This window comes from Pseudoliparis swirei, chromosome 7 (genome assembly GCF_029220125.1).
Source record: "Pseudoliparis swirei isolate HS2019 ecotype Mariana Trench chromosome 7, NWPU_hadal_v1, whole genome shotgun sequence".
Lineage (NCBI taxonomy): Eukaryota > Metazoa > Chordata > Actinopteri > Perciformes > Liparidae > Pseudoliparis > Pseudoliparis swirei.
The window spans coordinates 20,841,911-20,866,802 of NC_079394.1; the positions used below are offsets into that span (position 1 = coordinate 20,841,911).

General features: G+C 41.2%; 2 protein-coding genes across 6 annotated transcripts in view; both read left to right on the forward strand.

The window, feature by feature from the left end:
• Positions 1–11,102, forward strand: part of LOC130196663 (pikachurin) — a 25,552-nt gene extending 14,450 nt beyond the window's left edge. For 3 of the 4 annotated variants that reach the window (XM_056418968.1, XM_056418972.1, XM_056418970.1), the window contains 18 exons: positions 167–279; positions 362–609; positions 1,124–1,293; positions 1,540–1,640; positions 1,728–1,828; positions 2,619–2,763; positions 3,069–3,258; positions 3,883–4,008; positions 4,440–4,683; positions 4,788–4,899; positions 5,121–5,237; positions 5,501–5,681; positions 6,163–6,186; positions 6,294–6,372; positions 6,517–6,660; positions 7,967–8,050; positions 9,631–9,734; positions 9,832–11,102. In XM_056418968.1, the coding sequence (XP_056274943.1) occupies positions 167–279; positions 362–609; positions 1,124–1,293; positions 1,540–1,640; positions 1,728–1,828; positions 2,619–2,763; positions 3,069–3,258; positions 3,883–4,008; positions 4,440–4,683; positions 4,788–4,899; positions 5,121–5,237; positions 5,501–5,681; positions 6,163–6,186; positions 6,294–6,372; positions 6,517–6,660; positions 7,967–8,050; positions 9,631–9,734; positions 9,832–9,983 (2,435 nt within the window). In that variant the 3' untranslated portion in view covers positions 9,984–11,102. The remainder of the gene's footprint in view (positions 1–166; positions 280–361; positions 610–1,123; positions 1,294–1,539; positions 1,641–1,727; positions 1,829–2,618; positions 2,764–3,068; positions 3,259–3,882; positions 4,009–4,439; positions 4,684–4,787; positions 4,900–5,120; positions 5,238–5,500; positions 5,682–6,162; positions 6,187–6,293; positions 6,373–6,516; positions 6,661–7,966; positions 8,051–9,630; positions 9,735–9,831) is intronic. The other variant, XM_056418969.1, reaches the window with a different exon arrangement.
• Positions 11,103–17,383: 6,281 nt separating this feature from the next.
• Positions 17,384–24,633, forward strand: opn4xb (opsin 4xb). Of its 2 annotated transcripts, none has more exons than XR_008832421.1 (6): positions 17,384–18,217; positions 20,614–20,747; positions 20,841–21,044; positions 21,274–21,445; positions 21,563–22,704; positions 23,908–24,633. XR_008832421.1 is itself a non-coding variant. In XM_056419899.1 (6 exons), exons 1-6 carry the CDS (start codon positions 18,051–18,053, stop codon positions 23,631–23,633), a joined length of 1,044 nt encoding a protein of 347 aa, XP_056275874.1. In that variant the 5' UTR covers positions 17,384–18,050; the 3' UTR covers positions 23,634–24,633. The 2 variants fall into 2 exon arrangements, 1 of the variants encoding a protein (XP_056275874.1); XM_056419899.1 differs by having other exon boundaries at positions 21,563–21,724; positions 23,429–24,633.
• Positions 24,634–24,892: the final 259 nt, after the last annotated feature.

The following is a 24,892-nucleotide window of genomic DNA, read 5'->3' on the forward strand; positions in this document are numbered from 1 at the left end:
TGATCTGAATTCCTGATATGAATTTAAAATATTTACTGACATGCTGACGACCTTTGTTTAACCCTTCAACCACTCCAAAACAACCGTCATGTATCTCGTATAACTGCCCTTGAACATTAAATGACGTATACTCAAGATACCGTGTTGTCCTTCACACCGTGAACAGGTGCATCGGAAGTTGGCAGCGGTGACTACGGCCGCTACTTCACAGATTCAGGGATCAAAGACGAAGACGGCTTCGACGTTGATGACTCCGATTATGATATCTTTATTGAGGAGGTGGGTTGTTACACACAGCAGGACAGGAACACTTCAACATGTTAGGCTTATTCCATCTTGTAAATCCTCCTCCTCTTCCTAGTTGAAGCCATTCCCAGGTATTAATCAGGACAACAGGAAGTCGCAGCTCCGTTCACGCCCTGATCCGCCGTCTGGTCGCAACGTTGTTTACCGAATGAACACCATCGCTCCTCCCAACGTTACTGCGCCTCCAGCTTCCTCCACCACCTCGCTCATCTTCCCGGATTTCACAGATCTGATTTACTCAACCACCTCAGAGCCCAGCACCACTATTGACACCACAACGACTGCCCCGCTGACCACTACCAGGTAAGATCAACCTCTCGTACCTTGATTTCTGTTTGCTCAATGTAACCTGTTTTGGATGAAATGTCACTACTTCCAGAGTTATCGCCTCTCGTTGAGAACATCTGAACACTTACAGAAGTTTCCCTTTTGAGGAAGGAAGAAACAGGGGTATCTAGAAGAAAATCATTATTCTCATTGCGGCTCGTCTTGCTTCTTGATTTCCAGATTGCTTTCTCTTACGGTTTTCATGCTCTTCCACTTAACTATTTATAAATAGATGGAGATTGAAGCAGCGAAATGTCACATCAATTTAAGCTGTCATTCCGGTTGTGATGAACAGCACATCATCGACGACTGGTTAAACTACCTCTGAACGATGGTGCTGAACATGGTGCATCGTGCTGTTTGACTCTTAATATACTGAATTCCCCCCAAAAAACACAGAACTATGTTTCACATTGAAACGCTATCTTTTTGTAAAACCACGGTGCGGACTCACTAAGCGGATCTTTCTAACTCTTCTGATCCATCTTAGTGTCCCTTTGCCCACCATGTCCCCCTGGAGAGGCGAGGTGCCTCGCGTGTACGACCTGACCTGCGACGATACCGTGTGCCCCCCCGACAGCTTCTGTCTCAGCGATTACGACGGCGGAGGCTCACGCTGCCACTGTAACCTCGGGCGAAGAGGGGACACTTGCTCTGAGGGTGAGAGAAGTGCGGTTGGTCCAAGCTTTTGTAACAGTGTGGGGGGGGCTGCTGTCGTGGGCATCTCACGTACCAAGGCCAGTCCTGACCCTGGCGGTCCAGGTTTAAATCAATACACTTAGCATGTCGTCCCCTCTCTCTACCCCTTATATGACTGTCACTATAAAGGCAAAAAGCCCCGCCCCCCAAAGATCTTAAATGTTTAATGTACCTTCCAGCCCAAAATGTGTTTTATCCCTTTTTCAGTGGTACCTGTGAACTTTCCGAGGTTCTTCGGCTACTCTCACCTGACCTTTGAACCCTTGAAAAACTCTTTCCAGACCTTTCAGATCTCTTTCGAGTTCAAGGTAAAGCACCATGTTTTTTTTCTCCCCCAAATGATTTTTCTCTTTCATAAAAGGGGAGGAGTTCTAAACCGTTTCTCTGTGGTACAGGCGGACTCTGAGGACGGCTTGTTGCTGTACTGTGGAGAGAACGAACATGGCCGCGGAGACTTTACCTCTTTGGCTCTGGTGCGAGGCAAGCTTCACTACAGGTGAAGAACTCAGGGACTCTCTTTTTGGTTCAGACACTCCGAGGTTTGGCTGGTCATAAAAGCAGCAAACAGCAACAACTGTTTTCCTTTGAGGTTTTTCATGAAGTCTTCAAAAGCATCAGTAAGAAAATGTAACACCCGGTTCTGTTTCTCCTGTGTTCCGTGTCTCCTGTGTTCCGTGTCTCCTATGTCTCCTCTGTGTCTTCTCTGTCTTAATTGTTTAATTCCCTGCACCTGCCCTCAGCCACTCTTGTCTCGTTACTGTCTGATGTCGTACACCTGTTTCCCCCCTATATATTGTGTCAGTCTTTCCCTTGTCTGCTGTCGGATTGTCGTCTCTAGTTCCGTGTCTTTTTCCCGTCGTCCTGTCTGTCGTATCTGATTCTGCCTGTTGACCCTGCCTGCCCTGACCGACGATCCTCTGCCTGCCCCTTTTGGACCTTGTTTTTTTGTAAACTGTTTTGCCTCATTAAAGCGTGCTTTTTTTGTTATTTATATTGCGTCCAGCCTGTCTCTCTGCGCCTGAGCATCACCCCGTCACAAAGACCTGACAGAAAATGTGATGGACTTGTAGAAACCAGCTTATAGTAGTTGTAAGCACAACACTGGAGAAAGCTATAATACTGTAAACCCATTTGATTCACCGGTGCAGCCATGACACATGTGTGTTGAATATTGCACTCTGTCCCAATATATTGTGATTGAGGTGTCAGAACAAGCAGATAGAGAATAGATATGATATTGTTTTGGAAAAGTGAGCCTCTAGTCGTGGATCTGTCTTCCCCCCCAGGTTTAACTGTGGCACAGGAGCCGCTCAGATAGCCAGTGAGAGTCGCGTTGTCGTCGGTCAGTGGCACATGGTCACCGTCTTCAGGGACGGCATGAGCGGCTGGCTGCGTATGGACAACGACACGCCCATATCTGGCCGCTCGCAGGTAACAAACAATAAGAACGTATCAGGACAAGATGAAGACTTGTATTGTTTGTGCACACTGCCACAATGAGGACATTTAGATGTGTTGTGCATGAATGTGGATCAGTAAACTATCGTTCATCTTTAAAAATGGATTTTATATTTTATTATTTGAATATTGTGGCGTGGATGAATTTAGTAAGAGGCGTTGCGGACATCATTGTCTTTCAGGCCCTTCCGGCACAGACCAAAGTGTCAAGTGTTTTCCAGTCGTAAAGGCACATAAGACAGTAACAAAAGCACATGTTGTTCTCTTCACTCTCTCAGGGCCAGTACACCAAGATCACTTTCCGCTCGCCGCTGTATGTGGGTGGATCCCCGAGTGCTTATTGGCTGGTCAGGGCGACGGGGACGAATCGGGGCTTTCTTGGCTGCATTCAAAGTCTGGCTATCAACAACAAAGCTACTGACATCCGACCTTGGCCCCTGGGCAGAGCTCTGAGTGGAGCAGACATCGGTGAGGAAGTGTATGTGCAATCAGTGTGACTGCTGCCAGCGGTAACCCATGTTACCCATAATGCACCGGTTCTCCTTTCAAGCTTGGAAGCTCAGCTATATAATTTCGGAGCCCCTGCAGAATGACACCTTGTATTTTAAACCTTGTACATGAATAACATTATAAAGTAAGTAGGCTCCAATTTAATTTAAGTGGCAGTTGTTCTGCATTGATGCTCGTGTCATTGCTCTCTTTATCTTATAAAATAGCACCTTTTTGAACTTTGTATTGTATACTTTCTATAATGCACTGAACCATTTTTTCCCAGTTATTGAGAAATAATGTAACTAGAAATATTAAAATCACTGAAACAGACACATATGCCGAGTTTTAATACTGTATATTCTTTTACCACCCTATGTACAGTGTGCTTTTGTACAGTGTGCTTTTAATATTTTTGTATATATTTTTTAATTATTATTATTATTATTATTATTATAGTGCTTGTTTTGTACCTCTGTTGACTCGGGGAGCCCTGCAAAATAATTCCGATGTGTCTGGACTGCTGGTCTAGGCACAGATGGCAAATAAAACAACCTTGAACCTTGAGTCTTCCCTAATCCCCTCACATCTCCTCGCCACTAGGTGAGTGCAGCGACAGCGTGTGTGACCTGGTCAGCTGCGCCAACGGCGGCGTCTGCTTTGCAAACCGCGCCGACGGCTTCATCTGCCTGTGCCCGCTCGGCTTCAGCGGAGCACTTTGTGCAGAGAGTAAGTCGACTCCACCTTCCTCATCCCTTTGTTCCCACGAAGAGAAGTCGCTCTTGTCTTGTTGACAGGAGTAAACGTTTTCTTACCCCTGTGAACGTCGGAAGTAAAATCCTTTTGTGGTTTCTCTTCACTTGATGGTCACAGATTGTCACCCAAACCTTTTCAGGTAATTACTGACCAGTTGAATACAATATGAAGGAAAATTGGTGGGAATGAGGATAATTATATCTTGCACTGAGGCAGAGGGATTGATTGCATGTTACAACAGCTTTCACACATTAACCTTCTCTTTCTCTGTCGTCCTCCGATCTTCTCTTCTCATCATCTTCTTCCATACATTCTCACACCTCCTCTCCCCTCTGGGCACACATCTTTCTTCTGTCACTCATTCTTGCTCTTTTCTCTTCATGGCTTCTCTCCCAACTCTTTAGCTTTCTCACTCTCCTCCCCTCTCTTCAATGAGACTGCCTTTTCGTACGCCGTCATCCCCTGGCCTCAGTCCTCTCAGAGTTATCTGTCCTTCATGGAGTTCGAGCTGACGTTTCGGCCGTCGATGCCCGACGGGACGCTGCTGTACAGCGACGACGCCGGCAGCAGAGACTTCCTGGCTATCAACCTCGTGGACGGATATGTGGAGTTCAGATTTGACTGCGGCTCTGGAGGAGCGACAATAAGGTGTGAAATAGATGCACTTCCATGCTATTCTCTGTCTCCCTAACTGTCTCTCATTTTGAATTTGAACCGTGCGGCCTGTAATGTGTGTGTGATCTGTGCGACAGGAGTGAAGAGAAGATCATACTGGACGCCTGGCATGAGCTGAGGGTGTCCCGCACAGCAAAGAGTGGGATCCTCCAGGTGGATAGTCAGAGGGCGATAGAAGGAATCGCTGAGGTATTTGTTTTTTGTGGTTTTTTAAAATGCTTTTTTTGTTGTCACACTAACTTTCTACACTACAACTCCCTGACTGGTGCTTGAACTTCAACTGTGTACACAAGATGTCTGAAAACATGATGATGGCTTCTAGCTGAAATACAAACGACCCTCACTTTATTTCTTTTGTACAAGCTACTGACATAATGAACTAATATCTCTCTGTTTAATTTACTCTTCAGGGAGCTTTCACTCAGATCAACTGCAGCTCACCTCTTCATATTGGAGGAGTACCAGAATATGATAAAACCAAGAGGACAGCAGGTGTGATAAAGCCCTTCACAGGAATTATTCAGAAGGTATTACCACATCTACATCTATAACACCTGTACTTAAACTTTACTTTTTTATGTTGCAATATTATTAGTTTGTCATTCATTTAAAATCCAGCACTGGTAACGAGTAAATAATCAAATACTATATATTTAAGTCACAACACCTGGTTCTGTTATAAAAAAAAAAACGTGATGCATATATCATCTTGAACGCAAACAAAAGGTATCTTATTTTTTCTTTACTTGCCTCCACTTCTTTGTCGGTGGCTTTCCTTTTCAATCCACAGCTGATACTCAACGACCGCACCATCCCCATCACAACTGGCTCTGCTGGTGGAGTTAACGTGGCTAATTCAGCTCACCCATGTGTGGAAGGTCCCTGTGCCAACGGGGGGACCTGCAGGCCAAAGTGGGACAGCTATGATTGTGACTGCCCCCTCGGGTATGATGGGAGGCACTGCCAGAAAGGTCAGTCGGTCAGCACTCTTTTTACCCAACTGGCTATTTTTTTTTTTAGCACAGTGACATGTTTGAGGCTCTTTTTTATTCAGTATACATCCTGTGACTAGGACTGCTATGACATATGAACTGAAATCAGGGTGTGGTTTACACACAGCAAAAGAAGGGTTTTGAGCTAGGAGTAAATATCTTTTTTGCGGAATGCAACCAAAAGGTATACTTTACATTTAGACGGCACACTTAGTGGTTTGTGCATGAAGTAAAGACAAAGAACAGAAATTGTAAATTACATTCTTTAAAAAAAATCAGATGTAAAGAAATGAATGATGACAAAGTGTAATAACACAACACTGTTGCATGATCTTTCCTCTTCTCAGGGATTACATGTGTTTTCTTTCATCATGTAATTGCATATACAATGATATATTGGACAACCTAACCCCTTCATCAAATCTATGCCTTCTCTGTGTTTAATGCTTCCACTAATCAGAGTGTGGAAATTACTGTTTGAACAGTAAGTTTTCTTTAATGTATTTAAAAAGCAGATTTCTAGCAGTAGATACATGCAGCTGCTGCCACCTTGTGATGCTATGAAGTAAATGCAATGTTTTCTCTGCCCAGCTGTGACTGAATCCATTGAGATCCCGCAGTTCATTGGCAGAAGTTACCTGACATATGACAACAGAGACATCCTGAAAAGGTTAGGAATCAAATTAGCGTGAAAAGGGTGTTTCTGATATATTCAGAGACAATTTCCCATCTTAAAGTTTTAATGTTGATTTAATAATGTTTGTGAGTATCACATCAAAAGTTGTCATCACTTAATTTTTCATTATTTGTGCAGGGCGTCTGGGTCCAGGACCAATCTGTTCATGCGTTTTAGGAGCACAGCCAAGGACGGCCTGTTGCTATGGCGAGGAGACAGTCCAATGAGACCCAACAGTGACTTCCTGTCGATTGGGCTTCAGGAGGGTGCACTAATCTTCAGGTAAGGGTTTGCGTAAAAGTAGGAAAACAATAAAAACTAGAATGGGCACTTGGTAGAGCGCATACCTTCGCATATCACAAGATTGGGCATTGAATTATGAAAATGTTGGCATTAGTTGCATGCCAATTGGATAAGAATTGACCGTGCTATGGTAAAAAGAAGATTTTGACCTATCCTTGACCTTGACCTTTGACCCGATTGATCCCAAAATCTAATCAAATGGTCCCCGGATAATAACCAATCATCCCACCAAATCTCATGCGATTCAAGAGTATGTTGACCTTTTCATGACTTTGACCCGATCAATCCCAAAATCTAATCAAATGCTCCCCGGATAATAACCAATCATCCCACCAAATTTCATGCGATTCGGTTTAAAACTTATTTTGTTATGCGAATAACACGCATACAAATAAATAAATAAACTAGAATGGGCACTCGGTAGAGCGCATACCTTCGCATATCACAAGATTGGGCATTGAATTATGAACATTTTGGCATTAGTTGCATGCCAATTGGACAAAAATATATCGTGCTATGGTAAAAAAAAGATGTTGACCTTTCCTTGACCTTGACCTTTGACCCGATTGATCCCAAAATCTAATCAAATGGTCCCCGGATAATAACCAATCATCCCACCAAATTTCATGCGATTCAAGAAGATTTTGACCTGTTCATGACCTTTGACCTTGACCTTTGACCCGATCGATCCCAAAATCTAATCAACTGGTCCCCGGATAATAACCAATCATCCCACAAAATTTCATGCGATTCGGTTCAATACTTTTTGAGTTTTGTGAATAACACGCATACAAATAAATAAATAAATAAATACACGGCGATCAAAACATAACCTTCCGCATTTTCAATGCGAAGGTAATAAATAAATAAATACACGGCGATCAAAACATAACCTTCCGCATTTTCAATGCGAAGTAACAACTGTGTAAGTTAATCTACCTATTCTAAAAAGATATATATTAGACATATTTTTAGTCGGCTTACCACATGGCTGCTCCTGCCGGTCGTTTTTTTACGACACGGGCAAGCAGGAAAAGGTCAGATTTTAGCAAGAGAAGAAAGTTTAGTGCAAGAAGAGGATGAGGATGATGGGGAGAGACGCTGATCCCGCCGAAGGGCAAGGAGAGCTAAGCACCCAGTAGAGGCAGAGCTAAAAAAAGACCTGAAGTCTGGGGCAGGACCATGACGTGGAAAATGATCATCTGGGCAGTACCGTACAAATGTGAACCCCCACCCCCCTTTTGGAACCAGCTCAACTCCTTGTGCGGTTTCCATGTTGTTCTAGTTATAACCTGGGCAGCGGCACGACTGACATCGCCGTCAACGGGACTTTCACCGACGGAAAGTGGCACAGAGTCAAAGCTGTGAGGTAAGATCCAAAAACATCAAAAAGACACCGCGGTAATCACAACATCTGTGTCACTTGGCAACTCAGACAAGGAAAGATGCACCACTTGCTTTATTTGTCCACTCGGGGGCAGCAGAACAAGCTGACATATTATCTCCTTGTCGATTTGATATACAGGACTGTCTCAGAAAATTAGAATATTGTGATGAAGTTCTTTATTTTCTGTAATGCAATTAAAAAAACAAAAATGTCATGCATTCTGGATTCATTACAAATCAACTGAAATATTGCAAGCCTTTTATTCTGATTTATTGCTGATTATGGCTTACAGCTTAAGAAAACTCAAATATCCTATCTCTAAATATTAGAATATCATGAAAAAGTATACTAGTAGGGTATTAAACAAATCACTTGAATTGTCTAATTAACTCGAAACACCTGCAAGGGTTTCCTGAGCCTTGACAAACACTCAGCTGTTATAAATCTTTTTTTTACTTGGTCTGAGGAAATATTAAAATTTTATGAGATAGGATTTTAGAGTTTTCTTAAGCTGTAAGCCATAATCAGCAATATTAAAAGAATAAAAGGCTTGCAATATTTCAGTTGATTTGTAATGAATCCAGAATGCATGACATTTTTGTTTTTTTAATTGCATTACAGAAAATAAAGAACTTTATCACAATATTCTAATTTTCTGAGACAGTCCTGTATATGTATGTGCAAACAAGTTAGCAAACCGTTATTTTTGTACACATCTCGCAGGAAGTCAGGAGAGTCATGAATGAAAACAGGAAACAACTAGAATGGGCACTCGGTAGAGCGCATTCCTTCGCATATCACAAGATTGGGCATTGAATTATGAACATGTTGGCATTAGTTGCATGCCAATTGGACAAAAATGTATCGTGCTATGGTAAAAAAAAAGATGTTGACCTTTCCATGACCTTGACCTTTGACCCGATTGATCCCAACATCTAATCAAATGGTCCCCGGATAATAACCAATCATCGCACCAAATTTCATGCGATTCAAGAAGATTTGGACCTGTTCATGACCTTTGACCTTGAACTTTGACCCGATCGATCCCAAAATCTAATCAACTGGTCCCCGGATAATAAACAATCATCCCACCAAATTTCATGCGATTCGGTTCAATACTTTTTGAGTTTTGCGAAAAACACGCATACAAATAAATAAATAAATACACCGCGATCAAAACATTACCTTCCGCATTTTCAATGCGGAAGGTAATGAGCTAAAATATACTAAGATGCTCCCTGAGGAAAACTGCAGAGTTGTGGCATTACTGATTGTGTTTTCCTCCCAATGATCAACCCCTTACTCACACCACATATAAGCCATTTGATCCTTTGTTAACATATAAGTATGGATTATTGCAGCTTCATGTAGAAGTATTGAATTTGGTAACCTGCTGTCTTCTCTAGGACATTCAGAGACAAGTTCACGTTCAATCCATGTGGAAAATGACAAATCTAAGGACGTCTCTTGAAGAACTTCCGATGTCGTTTCTTTTATTACATACTTCGGGGATGCAAAAAGCTAATTTGGCTTACTCATCAACCATTTCATGATCTGTTCAGGGATGGACCGTCAGGGAAGCTGACAGTGGATGACTACGGAGCAAAAACCGGCAGGTCCCCTGGAAAGATGAGACAACTCAACATCAACGGACCCTTATATGTTGGTACGCGGTGCTTTCCACTCACAATCACGTCCAGTGTCATGCTCCGCAGAGCCAACCGCGGTTTTAATTTCCGCATGTGTATGTTCTCTCCCTGAAGGCGGCATGAAGGAGATCGCTCTTCACACAAACAGACAGTACAGGGGAGGCCTGGTGGGCTGCGTGTCCCACTTCACCCTCTCCACTGATTACCACTTAGCGCTGGTGGAGGACGCTGCCGACGGCAAGAACATCAACACCTGCTCCAACTAGCACACGTTAAACACGCCACGGTGCGTCTCAGCAACATTTCCAAGTGGAGCGAACGCCACGACCTGGCTCATGAGTCATCTCGAAACGGACTAAAACAATAACATGTCGGCCTTACTCTTCAGGGCCGACGTGCTACAAACCCAACGTGCGAAAAGACGAACAACGACGTTACTTTGAGCCACGAGCAGATACACGTTGCTCCTGTGTGCAAAGTTCACAAGACAACTTTAGTTGTACGTTTTTATTTTAACATTAACAACTTGTTGATGCGTAAATTGCTCTTTTGAAACACGGCAAAAAAAATAAACACCATGGATATTACAAAGCACAAGTAATCTGTTAGTTTAAGCGTTATGGATGATGAAGGTTTTTGAAGGACACTTTTTTTTTTCATTGGACGATTCCAATCGTATCTTTCTTTTTTTCTACTGTAAATCCTTATTTGATTGCTGGAAGAACCAAGTGATCCGAGGGATCAAGAGGCATCACAAGTTGTTCATGAACCTGACCTAGAGCTAGCAGAGATAAACTTCTTTGTAGAGGATTTGGGTTTTTTGGCCATAGAGGATTTCTGTTGTTTTTGTCGCACTCGTATTATTGTTTGTGTCGTATTTTCAGTATTTTCAGTCTGATTGATGTCAGTTTTTATAAAGATTGCTAGTTTTAAAGGGCGAAGAGATTTCACCCGCACACTACATTTGTTTCTGTATAAACTCTCCTTTTAGTTGACATGCTCCTTCATTAGGAACTCTCAGATACTCGTCACATGAAAGCCTGATGTTGACACGAGGAAGCCAAAATCCTGGAGAAAACCTCTGGACGTCAGCCTAAAGCTTTTGTTGTTTGAGAAAATAGATAATCTCTTATTTCAGCATTTGCGGTGCAAGATTGTCAAATTAGTTTCAATGCCTAAGCTGTGCTACTTAAAATTAACATTCGGTAAAGGTTCCAGCTATTTGTTCTGCATTTTCTCTAATTAATCTTGCTTAACTCAATTGTTGTTTCCCCCTCCAACAAAAGTGACGACAATGTGAAAATAAGATGAGGCACACACCTTGGTTGTAAGTTTTAGTTCAGAAAAAAATCCCCAAATAAACTGTCAGTTATTGCACACATTTACTTCTTGAATTTTTTTTGGAAGAGAATGAAAGAAAGTCCGTGGTCATTGTGGCACCAATGAAATCCACCGTGTGAATGTAAATGAGTGACATGGGTTTGAGCATCCACTGTACAACATGTAACGTACAGTTGAAGACAAGTGTACCCATTTGTTATATGATGAAAAGATGATTGTTGGAGATTTGGAAAGTTTACATTTACCTTCTACGGTGAGAACAAATACATTCAGTGAGTTAAATAACATACAATTTGATTTACCACTATTAAAAAAAAAAAAAATCACGAACAACAAATGTTCACAGTGTTGGTAAATGGTACATTGTGACAGCTGCCTGTCAAAAATTAGACTGCAATAAATACTTACCAAATAACTTCTGAAAGAGCATTTCAGTCCAGAGAGACGAGTCAGATGAAGAGAAGTCTTGACAGTCGTTCATGGCGCTTGTGGAAATATGTAAATTAAGGGCCGTCTGCCCCGAGCAAGATAAATCACCCAAAAGGAGAATAAATAAATAAATCACAACCTTAAATTGACCTCAAAAGCTTTATTTTCCAAGCGAAACAGGTGATGAATGATGGATGAAATGGCTGCTGGTCAGCAGTGAGCTGAGTAGCAACCGTTTGAGATTAGGCAACATGGCTAGTGGACTGAAATAACAGGCATGGAATTATATAGATTTGACTGAGCAGTAAGTCTCACTTACATGCAACATATAATCAATCATACGTCACTCACAAGACAGTGAATGGGTTTAACCAAGAAGAGGTTAGCGATGCCATGATTCTGACACTACTTCGATGTACCATGTACACTACCGTTCAAAAGTTTGGGGTCACTTAGAAATGTCTTTATTTTTCAAAGAAAAGCACTGTTTTTTCAATAAAGATAACATTAATCAAAAATACACTATACATTGTTAATGTGGTAAATGACTATTCTAGGTGGAAACGTCTGGTTTCTAATGAAATATCTCCATAGGTGTATAGAGGCCCATTTCCATCAACTATCACTCCAGTGTTCTAATGGTACATTGTGTTTGCTAATCGCCTTAGAAGACTAATATCTGATTAGAAAACCCGTGCAATTATGTTAGCACAGCTGAAAACAGTTATGCTGGTGATATAAGCTATACAACTGGCCTTCCTTTGAGCTTGAAGTTTGTAGAACTAAATTAATACTTCAAATATTAATCATTATTTCTAACCTTGTCAATGTATTGACTATATGTTCTATGAAATGTTCAATTCATTTGATAAATAAAAGTGTGAGTTTTCATGGAAGACACAAAATTGTCTGGGTGACCCCAAACTTTTGAACGGTGTACATGACGGCACTTACTGGAAAACAACCATTTTGATTAATTATAGAATCTATGAAAATATAGCGGATAGCCTACGACAAAATTATGAGAATACAATGAGAATGAAAATAAAATGAATCCAGATGTTTCATGGAGATGAAACCAGTATATTGAGGTCATCCTCATTTTAAGGTGAAAGGTACATGCCACATTAATTCACTTGTTATAATTTGTTTTTTTTTCTATTTTTTGGGAGTTTTTCCTGATCCGATGTGAGGTCAAAGGTCAGGGATGTCGTATGTGTACAGATTGTAAAGCCTTCTGAGGCAAATTTGTGATATCGGGCTATACAAAATAAACTGAATTGAATTGAATTGATACATATATATTTATAAAGAAAATACAAAGCAAATATTATTAGTTTACTTTATATACTCATTATGAATGTGCATCATATTCATCTGGCAAGTACAAAAGTACAAACATTAAGAAAAGATGTGTAAAAAAAAGCAGACAGGAAAGTATGACAGATTTCACTGATAACGCGAAGCAAAATGTTTATAACAGGTTTGTGTTTGTCTCAGCTAGGTTTCTCCCCGAGAAGCAAACACAAAGGTTATTTGGTAATGTCTTTCATTGAGACTGCAGACTGTGCTTCTGCTCGCCCCTCTATCGCTCCTCAGCCCCTGCTGCTCCTTTATGGGGACAGACGCACACACACACACACACACACACACACAGATTGACCCCAGCTGGGACTAATAAACAATCAACCACCAGCTGAGGCCAATTGGACATGGTCTCGACACCGTTCCCTGAACCACACCCCCTGCTCCACCCACTCTGCAGCCAAGCCTAAACACCGTTTACCTTCTTGGGTCCAAACGGTTTTCTAATGTGAATTTGATGTTTTTCATCGGGCATTGTGTCGATAATCCAGCAGGAGGACAACACCACTGTATACAGCTGGATACCACCCAACCCTACAATATCTACTTTATTCAAGCAAACTACTTTTTCCTCATAAATCATGAAGCCGCTTAAAAACCTCTGCTCCCTTACTTAATTTATTAGGGCCACAATGGCTCAGCATCGCCATTTATTAAGTTTTCTGGGTTAATGTGAAGTCCAACCCTGTGGTCAGAGGTCGGTACAGCAGTGTAAAATCACAGATATAAACCTCTGTTAGGATTTAGTCCTCGTCTTCTGCTCCCCAGGGGGTCTCAGTCTGGCTACGGGAGCTTGTGCAGGAATGGCTGAGGAAAAGCCTCTGCACCTCCGTGTGATGTGTTTGCTGTTGTTCTAGGTGAAAAGAAAATATGTTCTGCATTCTGGTGAATTTGAATGATTTCTTGTCCAGATTTTGCAGTAAACATGGAGCCTAAAAACATTTGTGCATGTAGGTTTTACTGTGATATGGAGCATTTGTTTCATATCATACTGCAGATGTAACTATTGCTGTGTCCATTTAAAAAGTTTTTAGGAATACATTTCTAAGAGTACGTGTGAATATAAAAAGACCACAGTACAATGGATTGTAATGGATTGTTATTGAGGTTGATCTTTACCACCATACTCTTTACATACTATATTAATCAACGATCAAGTTAATCTATCACTTCTCAAAATAAAAAAAAGCATCAGATTAATTGCAATCCTTTACAGTGGGAGAGGTAGAGGCAACTAGGGAAAGAGATTGATTGATACATCTAGATTTTCACTGTGGCTGTTTGTTATAAACTGAAATGCATTCAACTTAATGGACAGCGTGTTATTGCATGCTTTTTCCACACTGTATGATCTATAACCCAGATTTCCAATATGGTGGTGAACAGAAACCCAGAGAGTTAGTAAAGAGGCTTAAGACATGCATTAACCGTGAGCTTTAAAGCTCTAATACCATATGCATAATGTCCTGCTTAAATCCTATGTCTCTGCTCCACATGCTGCTGCACCTCCCTCCTAATACCAGCGCCTGCAACCAGAGGGACAGGTACACAGTCTAGTTTTAGTAAAGCATGGTTAGCAATGAATGAAGTGTTTTCCATCCACACATGATTTGGAGTGATTATAGCAACAAAGCCCACAATCCACATACAGTGAAAAGAAAAAGCACGTTTAAGAGAAAGTCAAGGGCCTTTCAAGTCAAGGAATGGTATCAAAGACTGAAAATCATACCAGAACTTCAAAACTCTTTTAATTTACTATAGATATTAATTACATTTCCATACAGGTGTGTTTGTATTTTATTAGAAAAAAGAAAAAAAAGCATAATTCTATACATGTATCCATTCAAAGAAAACTATAACCCATTGATCTATTATAACCAGCTGTCAAAAGCCAATACCTTAAAGATAAGTGCAGCACCATGATTCATCCACTAGATGGAGACATTGGCCGTGTGTTCACATGGGAGGCTGAGGATCGGCTGTTAGATTCCAGAGGAAGGCAGAGTGCAAACGAATATAGACGGCTGGAGTCAACTTGAAAGTTATTCAGAGATATCGGAATACATATTTTCCCATTAATTTCTGCACTTTCGTGAGAATGCTCAAATGTATACACTCGTCCAATCCCAGCCGACAAACCTCCTGCTGCTCTGTACATTATTTCCCTCAATTGTAAAATATTGATCTCCAACATGGCTTATGTGTCCGAGGACACAGTCCTGGTCACATGGCCAGCACCACTCAAGAATAATTAGCGTATTTTCCACTGGGCGCCAAAAGCTAGCTATAACAGAGTAGCCAGGACATAAGCATCAGCGCTACTAGTTTGTTCAATACTAATTGACTAATTGACTTGTGGAATAGTGACCTCATTTGCTCTGTGAATGCCAGACCACTGATGTGTTTTCCACCCAGACAAGGTCATTCATCCCGATGGTGTTGAGTGAAACAGAGAGAAAGATACAAATAGTTGGAACTCTGAAGATGAGACACATGCACTCCTAACAAACAAACTAGAGTGGAATGTAATAAATGAAAACACTTCGGAAACCTTTCACCAACACTAGAAATAAAACAAAAATGTTTTGATTTGCAAGCAGGAAATTTAATTAAGTTTTCTGGGCAAAACAAGTTATTCTTCCTTAGGATGCTTTCCATTTTGGAAACATAGTCATTTAGTAAATATGTATCACAAGCAGAGATTACACTGCGGAACTGTTAAGCAGAAAAACAATTGTACTGAGTTGTCGAAAGTCCGGTCCCCAGCAGGCCTTTTACAGAAATAAATTCAAGAGCCACTTTGAGTTATTTTTCTTATTTATAATATCGATTATTTCAAAATAAGCATTAATAATATTTCTACTTGTGATTTTAATAAACTCAAATATTTTTTTAAGTACAATTTGAATGGAGCTGTCATCTTGTGCATACGAGTCAGATGAGGAGTGTGTCTTGGCTCTTTCATCTTCCTCTAATCCTTCTCTCGCGCACGCTTGCTGTATAAACTGTATAAACATGACAAGTGGCCTTGCAGTCAGTGGAAGGCAAACCAGCATCACATTTGACATTATTTATGTAATCCAAAGTGTGTACTCCCTCGTTAAAATGTGTTTGTTTGAATGTAAATACCTTTGTATCAACATGAAGTATCTCTAGATGTCCTGCTGTATATCCCCCTGCTCTGCTGACTTGAACATGAACTGTGGTCGGGTCATCAAGGCAGAACCCAACAGTAATCCCTGACATCTGCCCTTGTGTGCTGGGGGGGGGGGGGGGGCTGTGATGTAGTGCACAAATACAAGTACACATGTCTGCATGTGTGAACATATCACACACATGACACACAGTTACATGGAGAGTGTCACATACATTATTATTCCAGGCAGATCAAACGCTGATCCACATGCATGCACAGAGTGCAGATTAAGGCTATCTCTTGCTGTCGGGGCTTAGTTGCCATCTCTGTCTAAACTCTGCATTCTTCACCTCCCTCTGTTCCCTTCATCTCCTTTGCAACATCCAGCACCATAAAAAGCAATGACCAGCAGATGAGGCATGCTTCCCTCCGATGTCCCGTCGGTAATCCTCAGCATATCATTGAGAAAAGAGCTTCTCTAAATGCCTGTTTGCTCTTCCGAAATTGGTCCTGAGGATATTAGCGCCATGATGAATGAAATTATTCGTATTGTATCGTATTCTTTATTTGCACACTTTCTTAAATTCCCATTGTACATTGAATAACCACTCCGAATTTAAAATAGGTTGATTGTTTCACAACAATGCGACACACAAAGTAAACAAACTAGTATTAGACGCTCGTGATGATCTTGTTTCTTTCCCGATGTTCCGATCCTATCGGCAGATTTAGATACAGCATTTGAATATACTCATTGAGATAAACTGTACTACAGTATTTTGGGTTTTTGTGCCATTTCAAATTTTGCTAAAGCTGGCCCTTCTGCACATGAATAATCTGTATATCCAGCCAACGGGAAGGGATTACATGTTGTGTGTGTGTGAGTGTGAGAAGAGTTCTGGATCATGTTGCGTGCCTTATGAGTCATGGCTGTGGTGAATCAACAGGAATGGAAAAGACCAATTAGTGTGATTACATTACATTACATTACATGTCATTTAGCAGACGCTTTTATCCAAAGCGACTTACAATAAGTGCATTTCAACCTAGAGTATAAACTAAGAACAACAAGAATACAGGAAGTAACATTTCCTCAACTCAGTCGAACTACAAAAGTACCATAATAAGTGCTAGTTAGTGAGCATGATGCCTGATATGTAAGGATCTCGTAGTTAAAGGGTGAGAGCTCAGGGCTAGGCTGTATTACATGAAGGGGGGGCAGGGAGAGAGAGAGAGAGAAAGAGATAGAGGGGGGGGGGGGCGAGGTAATGCATTATGTTTGGTTTGAGGAGAAGAGAGAGTCTGACAAGGGAGCAGAGCAGAGAGAGCAACACACAGCATCATGGGAAGGCGAGAAGGAGGCGCATAGAGACAGAGGGGCGGAGAGGAGTCGTCGCTGGTTACCGTGATCAGAGAACGGCCTCAGGTTCAAAGCTCGGTGCACAGCTGGTGTGACGGGTGAGGAGGCTGCAGGCATTGGACAACGTGTGGGAGATTTACGATGCTGGATGTTTATTATCAACTCATAACCCAAGAGGCCAAACGGGAAACATTAGGTGGACGACACGTTGTGGAACTGCAGACCAGAGTGGAGAAGCAGAACGGATGTCGATTCAACATTTGGCACATTTGGAGATAACTACTGACGGCTGTGGATGTCGTTGGGCTGGACAGAGAAGTAAAAGAGAACTGCTTTTTTCTTTCACTTCCAACAACTCTTGATAACATTTGGCATGATCGAAAATATAAGATTTTGCACAGATTATACCCTTTTCAGTCCTCCAGAGGGACACATATGGACTTCCAAAGTGGACATCACCTTCTCCTCTGTATTCAGTACAGAGTACTACATGGATGGTTTGTGAAGAAAAAGGGATTTTATCACTGATTTGAATCCTGACTAAACTGGACCTGAATGTAGTCGATCTAAAGCAGATACTCTCCATCTCCCTCGCATCTCCTGTGCGAATGGTACTTCTAATGGAGCCAAGAAACGAGCAAAGCAAAGTTCTAGACCCACTGCACCCGGCCCGGTTGGCAATCCTGATGATCTGTTTGAACCATGTGGTCCACTGAGAGCATGGAGCCAGAGAACGCCCACACCCAGAGAAGCTTCTTCACCAAGGTGGATGTGCCCGACCGTGCTCACTACATCGTCGCCTCATTTGTGTTTGTCATCGGGGCGCTGGGCATCACTGGCAACGCGCTGGTTATGTTAGCCTTCTACAGGTGTGTGGGTGCGAGGGATTTGTCGTTGGGGAGCCTGTTCTCTTCACCTGATACCCTTACCCTCTTTAATGTGTCTCTCTCTCTCTTTTAACCAGAGCTTTGACGGGATGTTTTAATCACTCAGAAATGTGACGGTCTCCCAGAGAGACAGGCAGAGGGCTGTGATTGATTTAGGAGGCAAGCACAACTCAATTAAATACGAGTGTGAAATTGCTATCTTTAATTTATTGGGTCAGTATTTGCACGTCTGTTACTCTGCAGAGGATCAAAGGTACGATTAGGGTTGAAATAATCTTTGTGTCCTGGTGGAAACATCACTTTAGTAGAATGAGGAGTTCATCAGAGTAAATCGGTCCTATATCCTTGAGAAATATTGTGAAGAGCATCTTGAATATTATACCAGTGATATATGAACACAACTGAGGAAAATAATTGTGCTCTTACCAAATATAATTATTTGTATGCGGTGTAAACATTTTCTTTACATTGCTTTTAATCTAATATACAATGCAGTTCAAATCAATTGTGAAATGTACACAGCCTCACAAAGGGATTCTTAAATACCAATTTTGTCAAGAGGATGAAGGTGTGCTATATGTTGATTAATTTGGACGGCCGCTGACCTCTTATTGTGCTACTAACATTAACCGTTGCACAGAAACTGGGTCAGAGATAGGAAGTGTGTGTGTGTGTGTGTGTATATGCGTGTGTGTGTGTCTGTATATGGTTCAGGAATTTTCATAAGCTTTTATATTTCTGTCCATTATCTAAGATAGATTCGATGGGTTCATGGTGGTGTGCTGATAATGTGTTTATTGAATCAGAAATTAACCTGATGTTATGATTTCCAAGAAAATTCATGCACACACACACACACCTACACACACACACACATGCAGCGGGAGGGGGGAGATAATGGTATTACAAGTGAGATGTTACCCATTATGATGATTTCCCAGGAAGGAAGTGAGTGCCGTATAGTCGTCGGCATGTTCACGCATGTGACTTGTTCACGCAAACACAAACACCAGCAGAGGTATTAAAAAACAGACGAAACACTTGAAGATCCTCACAGGGTTACGTCACCTGATTCAGAAATCAGCCACTTTTAATGCAACTGTCGGAGAAACAAAGGAGGATCAATGAAGAGCTGTGGAGGCGGACGGCATGTCGACAGGCGGCTTAATCAAGCTGCTGTGATTGAATGATGGTTCACACCGAGTTGAGCAGTCCAGCAAACAGCCCGTTGCTACGCAATCAAACAAGATACTGCACGTGACACGGTAACTGGTTCTTTCCCCGAAAGAAAGCACGACTGGAGACAGTTGGTAGAACACACAACCAAGAGAGAGGCTAGCTGATGCTTCAAGGTCCCTAACAGAAGGAAACAAGCCTCAGAAAAATGCTTATGAAATGTTTAATATTTTGATGCAGTATAGAAACATGTATTGGATGCACACCTAATCATACAGTGGGTCAGAGAATGATCATTACGCAAATATATATACACTACCGTTCAAAAGTTTGGGGTCACTTAGAAATGTCTTTATTTTTCAAAGAATAACACTGTTTTTTCAATAAAGATAACATGAATCAAAAATACACATTGTGAATGTGGTAAATGACTATTCTAGGTGGAAACGTCTGGTTTCTAATGAAATATCTCCAGAGGTGTATAGAGGCCCATTTCCATCAACTATCACTCCAGTGTTCTAATGGTACATTGTGTTTGCTAATCGCCTTAGAAGACTAATGTCTGATTCGAAAACCCTTGTGCAATTATGTTAGCACAGCTGAAAACAGTTATGCTGGTGAGATAAGCAATACAACTGGCCTTCCTTTGAGCTTGAAGTTTGAAGAACAAAATTAATACTTCAAATATTAATCATTATTTCTAACCTTGTCAATGTCTTGACTATATGTTCTATTCAATTTTCAATTCATTTGATAAATAAAAGTGAGTTTTCATGGAAGACACGAAATTGTCTGGATGACCCCAAACTTTTGAACGGTAGTGTATATATATTTATATATCTATATCTATATCTATACCTATATCTATATAACAGATTGCTTACCTCACCCTCATTAATACAAACTAATATCACAAGCAAAATCCCATCTTGCTCATAATGTAGTTTAGTTTAGTTTAGTTTATTAAGGAATAGCAATATAAAGTAATGAAGTATACTTATACTAAATATTATAAAGCTAAATACAACTTAATAACTAAACTTTCTCGAGAAAAAAAAAGCTCAGCTGTTGACTCCAAGTGAATGAAGGGTAAAACAAAACATGTGTGTATTGTTACAACTGTCAATAATACCCTTCTTTTATGCCCTTTCTCTCTCTCTCTCTCTCGCTGTGTGTGTGTGTGTGTGTGTGTGTGTGTGTAGTAACAAGAAGCTCCGTAACCTGCCTAACTACTTCATCATGAACCTGGCGATCAGTGACTTCCTCATGGCTTTCACACAGTCCCCCATTTTCTTCATCAACTGCCTCTTCAAGGAATGGGTGTTTGGAGAGATGGGTAACACTCGTAGATTTCACATCCTGCGTATATAAAGAGGACATATCATGAAACGGTACATTATATGAGTCTGTATGCGCTCCTTCTCTGCAGGCTGTAAGATATATGCGTTCTGCGGCGCCTTGTTCGGCATCACCTCCATGATAACCCTGCTGGCCATCTCTATCGACCGGTACCTGGTGATCACCAAGCCTCTGCAGAACGTTCACTGGGGCTCGAAGCGAAGAACCGCCGTGGCCATCCTCTTGGTCTGGCTTTACTCTTTGGCTTGGAGTCTGGCTCCTCTTGTCGGCTGGAGTGAGTTCCATCTTCTTTACTTCCCGCAGAGCTGACGCCCATGAATACAGTATGCTGAGAGATGACCTGTAGAAAATCTGATGTAGCGATGGATGTAACTGATCCACCTGCAGTTACTCGTGTCGCTTCAATCTAGATTTACTCTGCCACGGACATGACACCAACGTCTGAAGTCAAGCAAGTTGAACAACCTGATATCTCACTTCCTCAACTCCATTCCCCCCTGTAGGCTCTTATATCCCGGAGGGCCTGATGACATCATGTACATGGGATTATGTCACATTCACATTGGCCAATAGGAGCTACACGATGATGCTATGCTGTTTTGTGTTCTTCATTCCACTGGGAATCATCTTTTACTGCTATCTCTTTATGTTTCTGGCTATGCGGAAGACGACCAGGTATCGTAACTCTTATATCGTAGGCTATGTGAATGTTATGTGTTTTGTTGCAGATGGACATGCAATACAAAATACATACCACTGTTAAATGACCCACAATAATAACCCTTCCTGCAGGGAGGTGGAGCGTCTGGGTACCCAGGTGAGGAAATCCACCTTGATCAAGCAGAAGTCCATGAAGAGTGAGTGGAAGTTGGCAAAGATCGCCTTCGTGGTCATTGTAGTTTACGTCCTCTCCTGGTCGCCGTACGCCTGCGTCACACTGGTTTCCTGGGCTGGGTAAGACTTCTTTCATATGGTTTCAGTGTGCTTGTACATTTCTAGATAGTATTCCTCATTGTATACATGTTCCCTCTAAAGTAGCAGCCCTGCTATGTTGAGATCAGTGTTCTCTGAGGATTTCAACCATTCACCCCAGTGGTACTGCGTGTAGAGTGCATTGCGTGTTAACATGCTAAATATGTTGCTCAATACATTTTTCATGGAAAAGCTGTTGTGGAGTCACGATGTCAGCTCAGGGTTTACAAGTCAAATTATATAGCTTGAACTGACTTGAGGTTCTGGTCCAAATCTTGGTTTTCCATCAAGCATTATGTTCATTACCTTCGCATTGAAAATGCCGGAAGGTTATGTTTTGATCGCCCTGTATTTATTTATTTATTTATTTGTATGCGTGTTATTCGCAAAACTCAAAAAGTATTGAACCGAATCGCATGAAATTTGGTGGGATGATTGTTTATTATCCGGGGACCAGTTGATTAGATTTTGGGATCGATCGGGTCAAAGGTCAAGGTCAAAGGTCATGCACAGGTCAAAATCTTTCGCAGAACTCAAAAAGTATTGAACCGAATCGCATGAAATTTGGTGGGATGATTGTTTATTATCCGAGGACCAGTTGATTAGATTTTGGGATCGATCGGGTCAAAGGTCAAGGTCAAAGGTCATGAACAGGTCAAATCTTCTTGAATCACATGGAATTTGGTGGGATGATTGGTTATTATCCGGGGACCATTTGATTAGATTTTGGGATCAATCGGGTCAAAGGTCAAGGTCAAGGTCATAGAAAGGTCAAAATCTTTTTTTTACCATAGCACGATACATTTTTGTCCAATTGGCATGCAACTAATGCCAAAATGTTCATAATTCAATGCCCAATCTTGTGATATGCGAAGGTATGCGCTCTACCGAGTGCTCGTTCTAGTTTTGTATGTCATGGTGCCATTTAGAGTCAAATAGATCATAAAGCAGGGATGCTTTAGGTCCTAACCCTAACCCTAACACTTTATGATCTTTATGATCATTTATGATCTAAGCATCCGTACTTTTACCGCCCGAGTTTAAAAAATCAGCCCGAATGAGGCGCATTTTTCGCGTCCTGTCATTCACGCGCCCGGCGGACATCCAGACGTGCGTGCGTGTGCGACCACATTGACTTTGTATTAACAAACATCCCCAGTTCCCCTATTATGAATTCCTCCATCAGGTCTACGTCAGTGGTCACTAAGGTTGAAGTGAGTGCTGCTTCATGTTGTTCAGTATTTATAATATCGTCAGAAGAAAAGTTAATGTTGAATATGTGAATCTTTTTTAATTACCCTTGTTTAATTTATTTAGAGTTTGTGTATAAAAGCTGCTCCTCAAGACTCTGACTTGTAGAGCAGCTTTATGTGTCATAGGTTCATTGAGTAAGACATGCATTACATCTTTTGAGGCTTTTTAAAACCAGACTTTTTTATTTCATGTTTATGCATGAAAGCACTGTTTAGACATGTTTTAAAGTCTGAAGTTACTGAGAAGTAATGTATGTTGTATTACCTTGTGTCCTTAAGATTCACTTGTTGGTTCATAATTGACTGTAAAAGGGAATATTACTAAATAGTGTTGTTGTGCATACTGTGATATTCTGAACTCAGGTTCAAACTGCACCATCTTTTCATTAAATACATTTGAGAAGTTAAAAATGTCCCTCGATTTATGTCTCAGCTTGTCATTCAGGGGTGATAGTGCGTCCCAAAGCAGAAGGAGAACCACAGCCCCAGACCAGTGGAGAACCACTGCCCAGACCAGTGGAGAACCACTGCCCAGATCAGTGGAGAACCACTACCCAGACCAGTGGAGAACCACTACCCAGACCAGTGGAGAACCACCTGTCTCAACTGTGACAAAGCTTTTAACAAAGTTAATGTAATAATGTTTGTTTGATCTTTGATAAAGTAATGTGGGTTAAAATAAATATAATGAAATTAAATAGATTTATTTTATAATATTAAATACATTTGCATATATAGTTATACATTTATATAAGTTCACCTAAATAAAACAAACAAATTCAAGGACATTTATTTAACAATATGTTCTGGAGTAGTTAGAATTATACCGTGTTAGTGACAACCGGCCCTTTAAGGGCAGCCATGAGGCGGATGTGGCCCTCGGTGAAAATGAGTTTGACACCCCTGCTTTAGGACATGGCTACCTTGTGATTGACCGGTTGTCTGGTCGTTTTCGTCCACAACTTTAATCCTTAATGTCCGTTTTCAGTTCAGAAAAGTTAGTTGCAACCTTTTTGGCAACCTCGCATTCGACTGTGATCAGCTCCCCTCTCAGGTCACCTCTGGTCACAAAAAACAAGATGGCAACGGCCAAAAGGCCAAACTCAAGGCTTCAAAACGGAAGTCCACAAACCAATATTATATACACTCTACGCTCATAAATAATAAGCAGCAAACAATTTGAAAGATTTGCATGAGTGCAGCCTGATTTAGATGCATCAAATAATTCATTGAGATTTAGGAATCAAATGAGGCTCGGCTGGCAACATTGAGAAGAGCCACTTTACAGCAGCACAAGAGTAACACTAAAGTTACATCACTTAGGGAAATAACCAGGAGGATGAGGTGTCGTCATGTAACCTTGAACCCCCCCCCCCCCCCCCCCACACACACACACAGATCAGATGGACTAAATCACCCCTCTGTGTCAGCTCCCACATTCAGGCTGATCCTAGATCAGGATACTCCTCCATTATGAAACAACATATCAAAAGAAGAAGGAAACTTTGATTTTTTTTCAAACTCTTGTTGTTCTGTCTCACTCAGTCATGCCGACATCCTGTCGCCCTACTCCAAGGCCGTCCCTGCTATCATAGCAAAGGCCTCTGCCATCTACAATCCTTTTATCTACGCCTTCATACACAACAAATACATTAATATAATTGTTCATCATTAAAAAAATTAACTAATTAATCGCACAGTTTGAAATTGCGATTAATTAATCGCGATTATCGCGATTAATTGCGATTAATCGCAATTAAAAGTTAAAGTTAAAAGTTCATTCTTTTAAAGACAAAACTTCACACAGAGCTGTGTTTTCAAAGAGGCTCCTACATATACAGTGCCAGGGAGGTATTTAATATCGTGATGATAAATTGTTTCTTCAGTGAAACATCAG

Excerpts from the sequence above, each read along its gene's own strand:
- opn4xb (XM_056419899.1), top strand. The coding sequence starts at position 18,051 with ATGTGGTCCACTGAGAGCATGGAGCCAGAGAACGCCCACACCCAGAGA. Across the intron at positions 21,045-21,273 it reads GGCTCCTCTTGTCGGCTGGA|GCTCTTATATCCCGGAGGGC; the intron begins GTGAGTTCCATC and ends TCCCCCCTGTAG. Across the intron at positions 21,446-21,562 it reads GCTATGCGGAAGACGACCAG|GGAGGTGGAGCGTCTGGGTA; the intron begins GTATCGTAACTC and ends CCCTTCCTGCAG.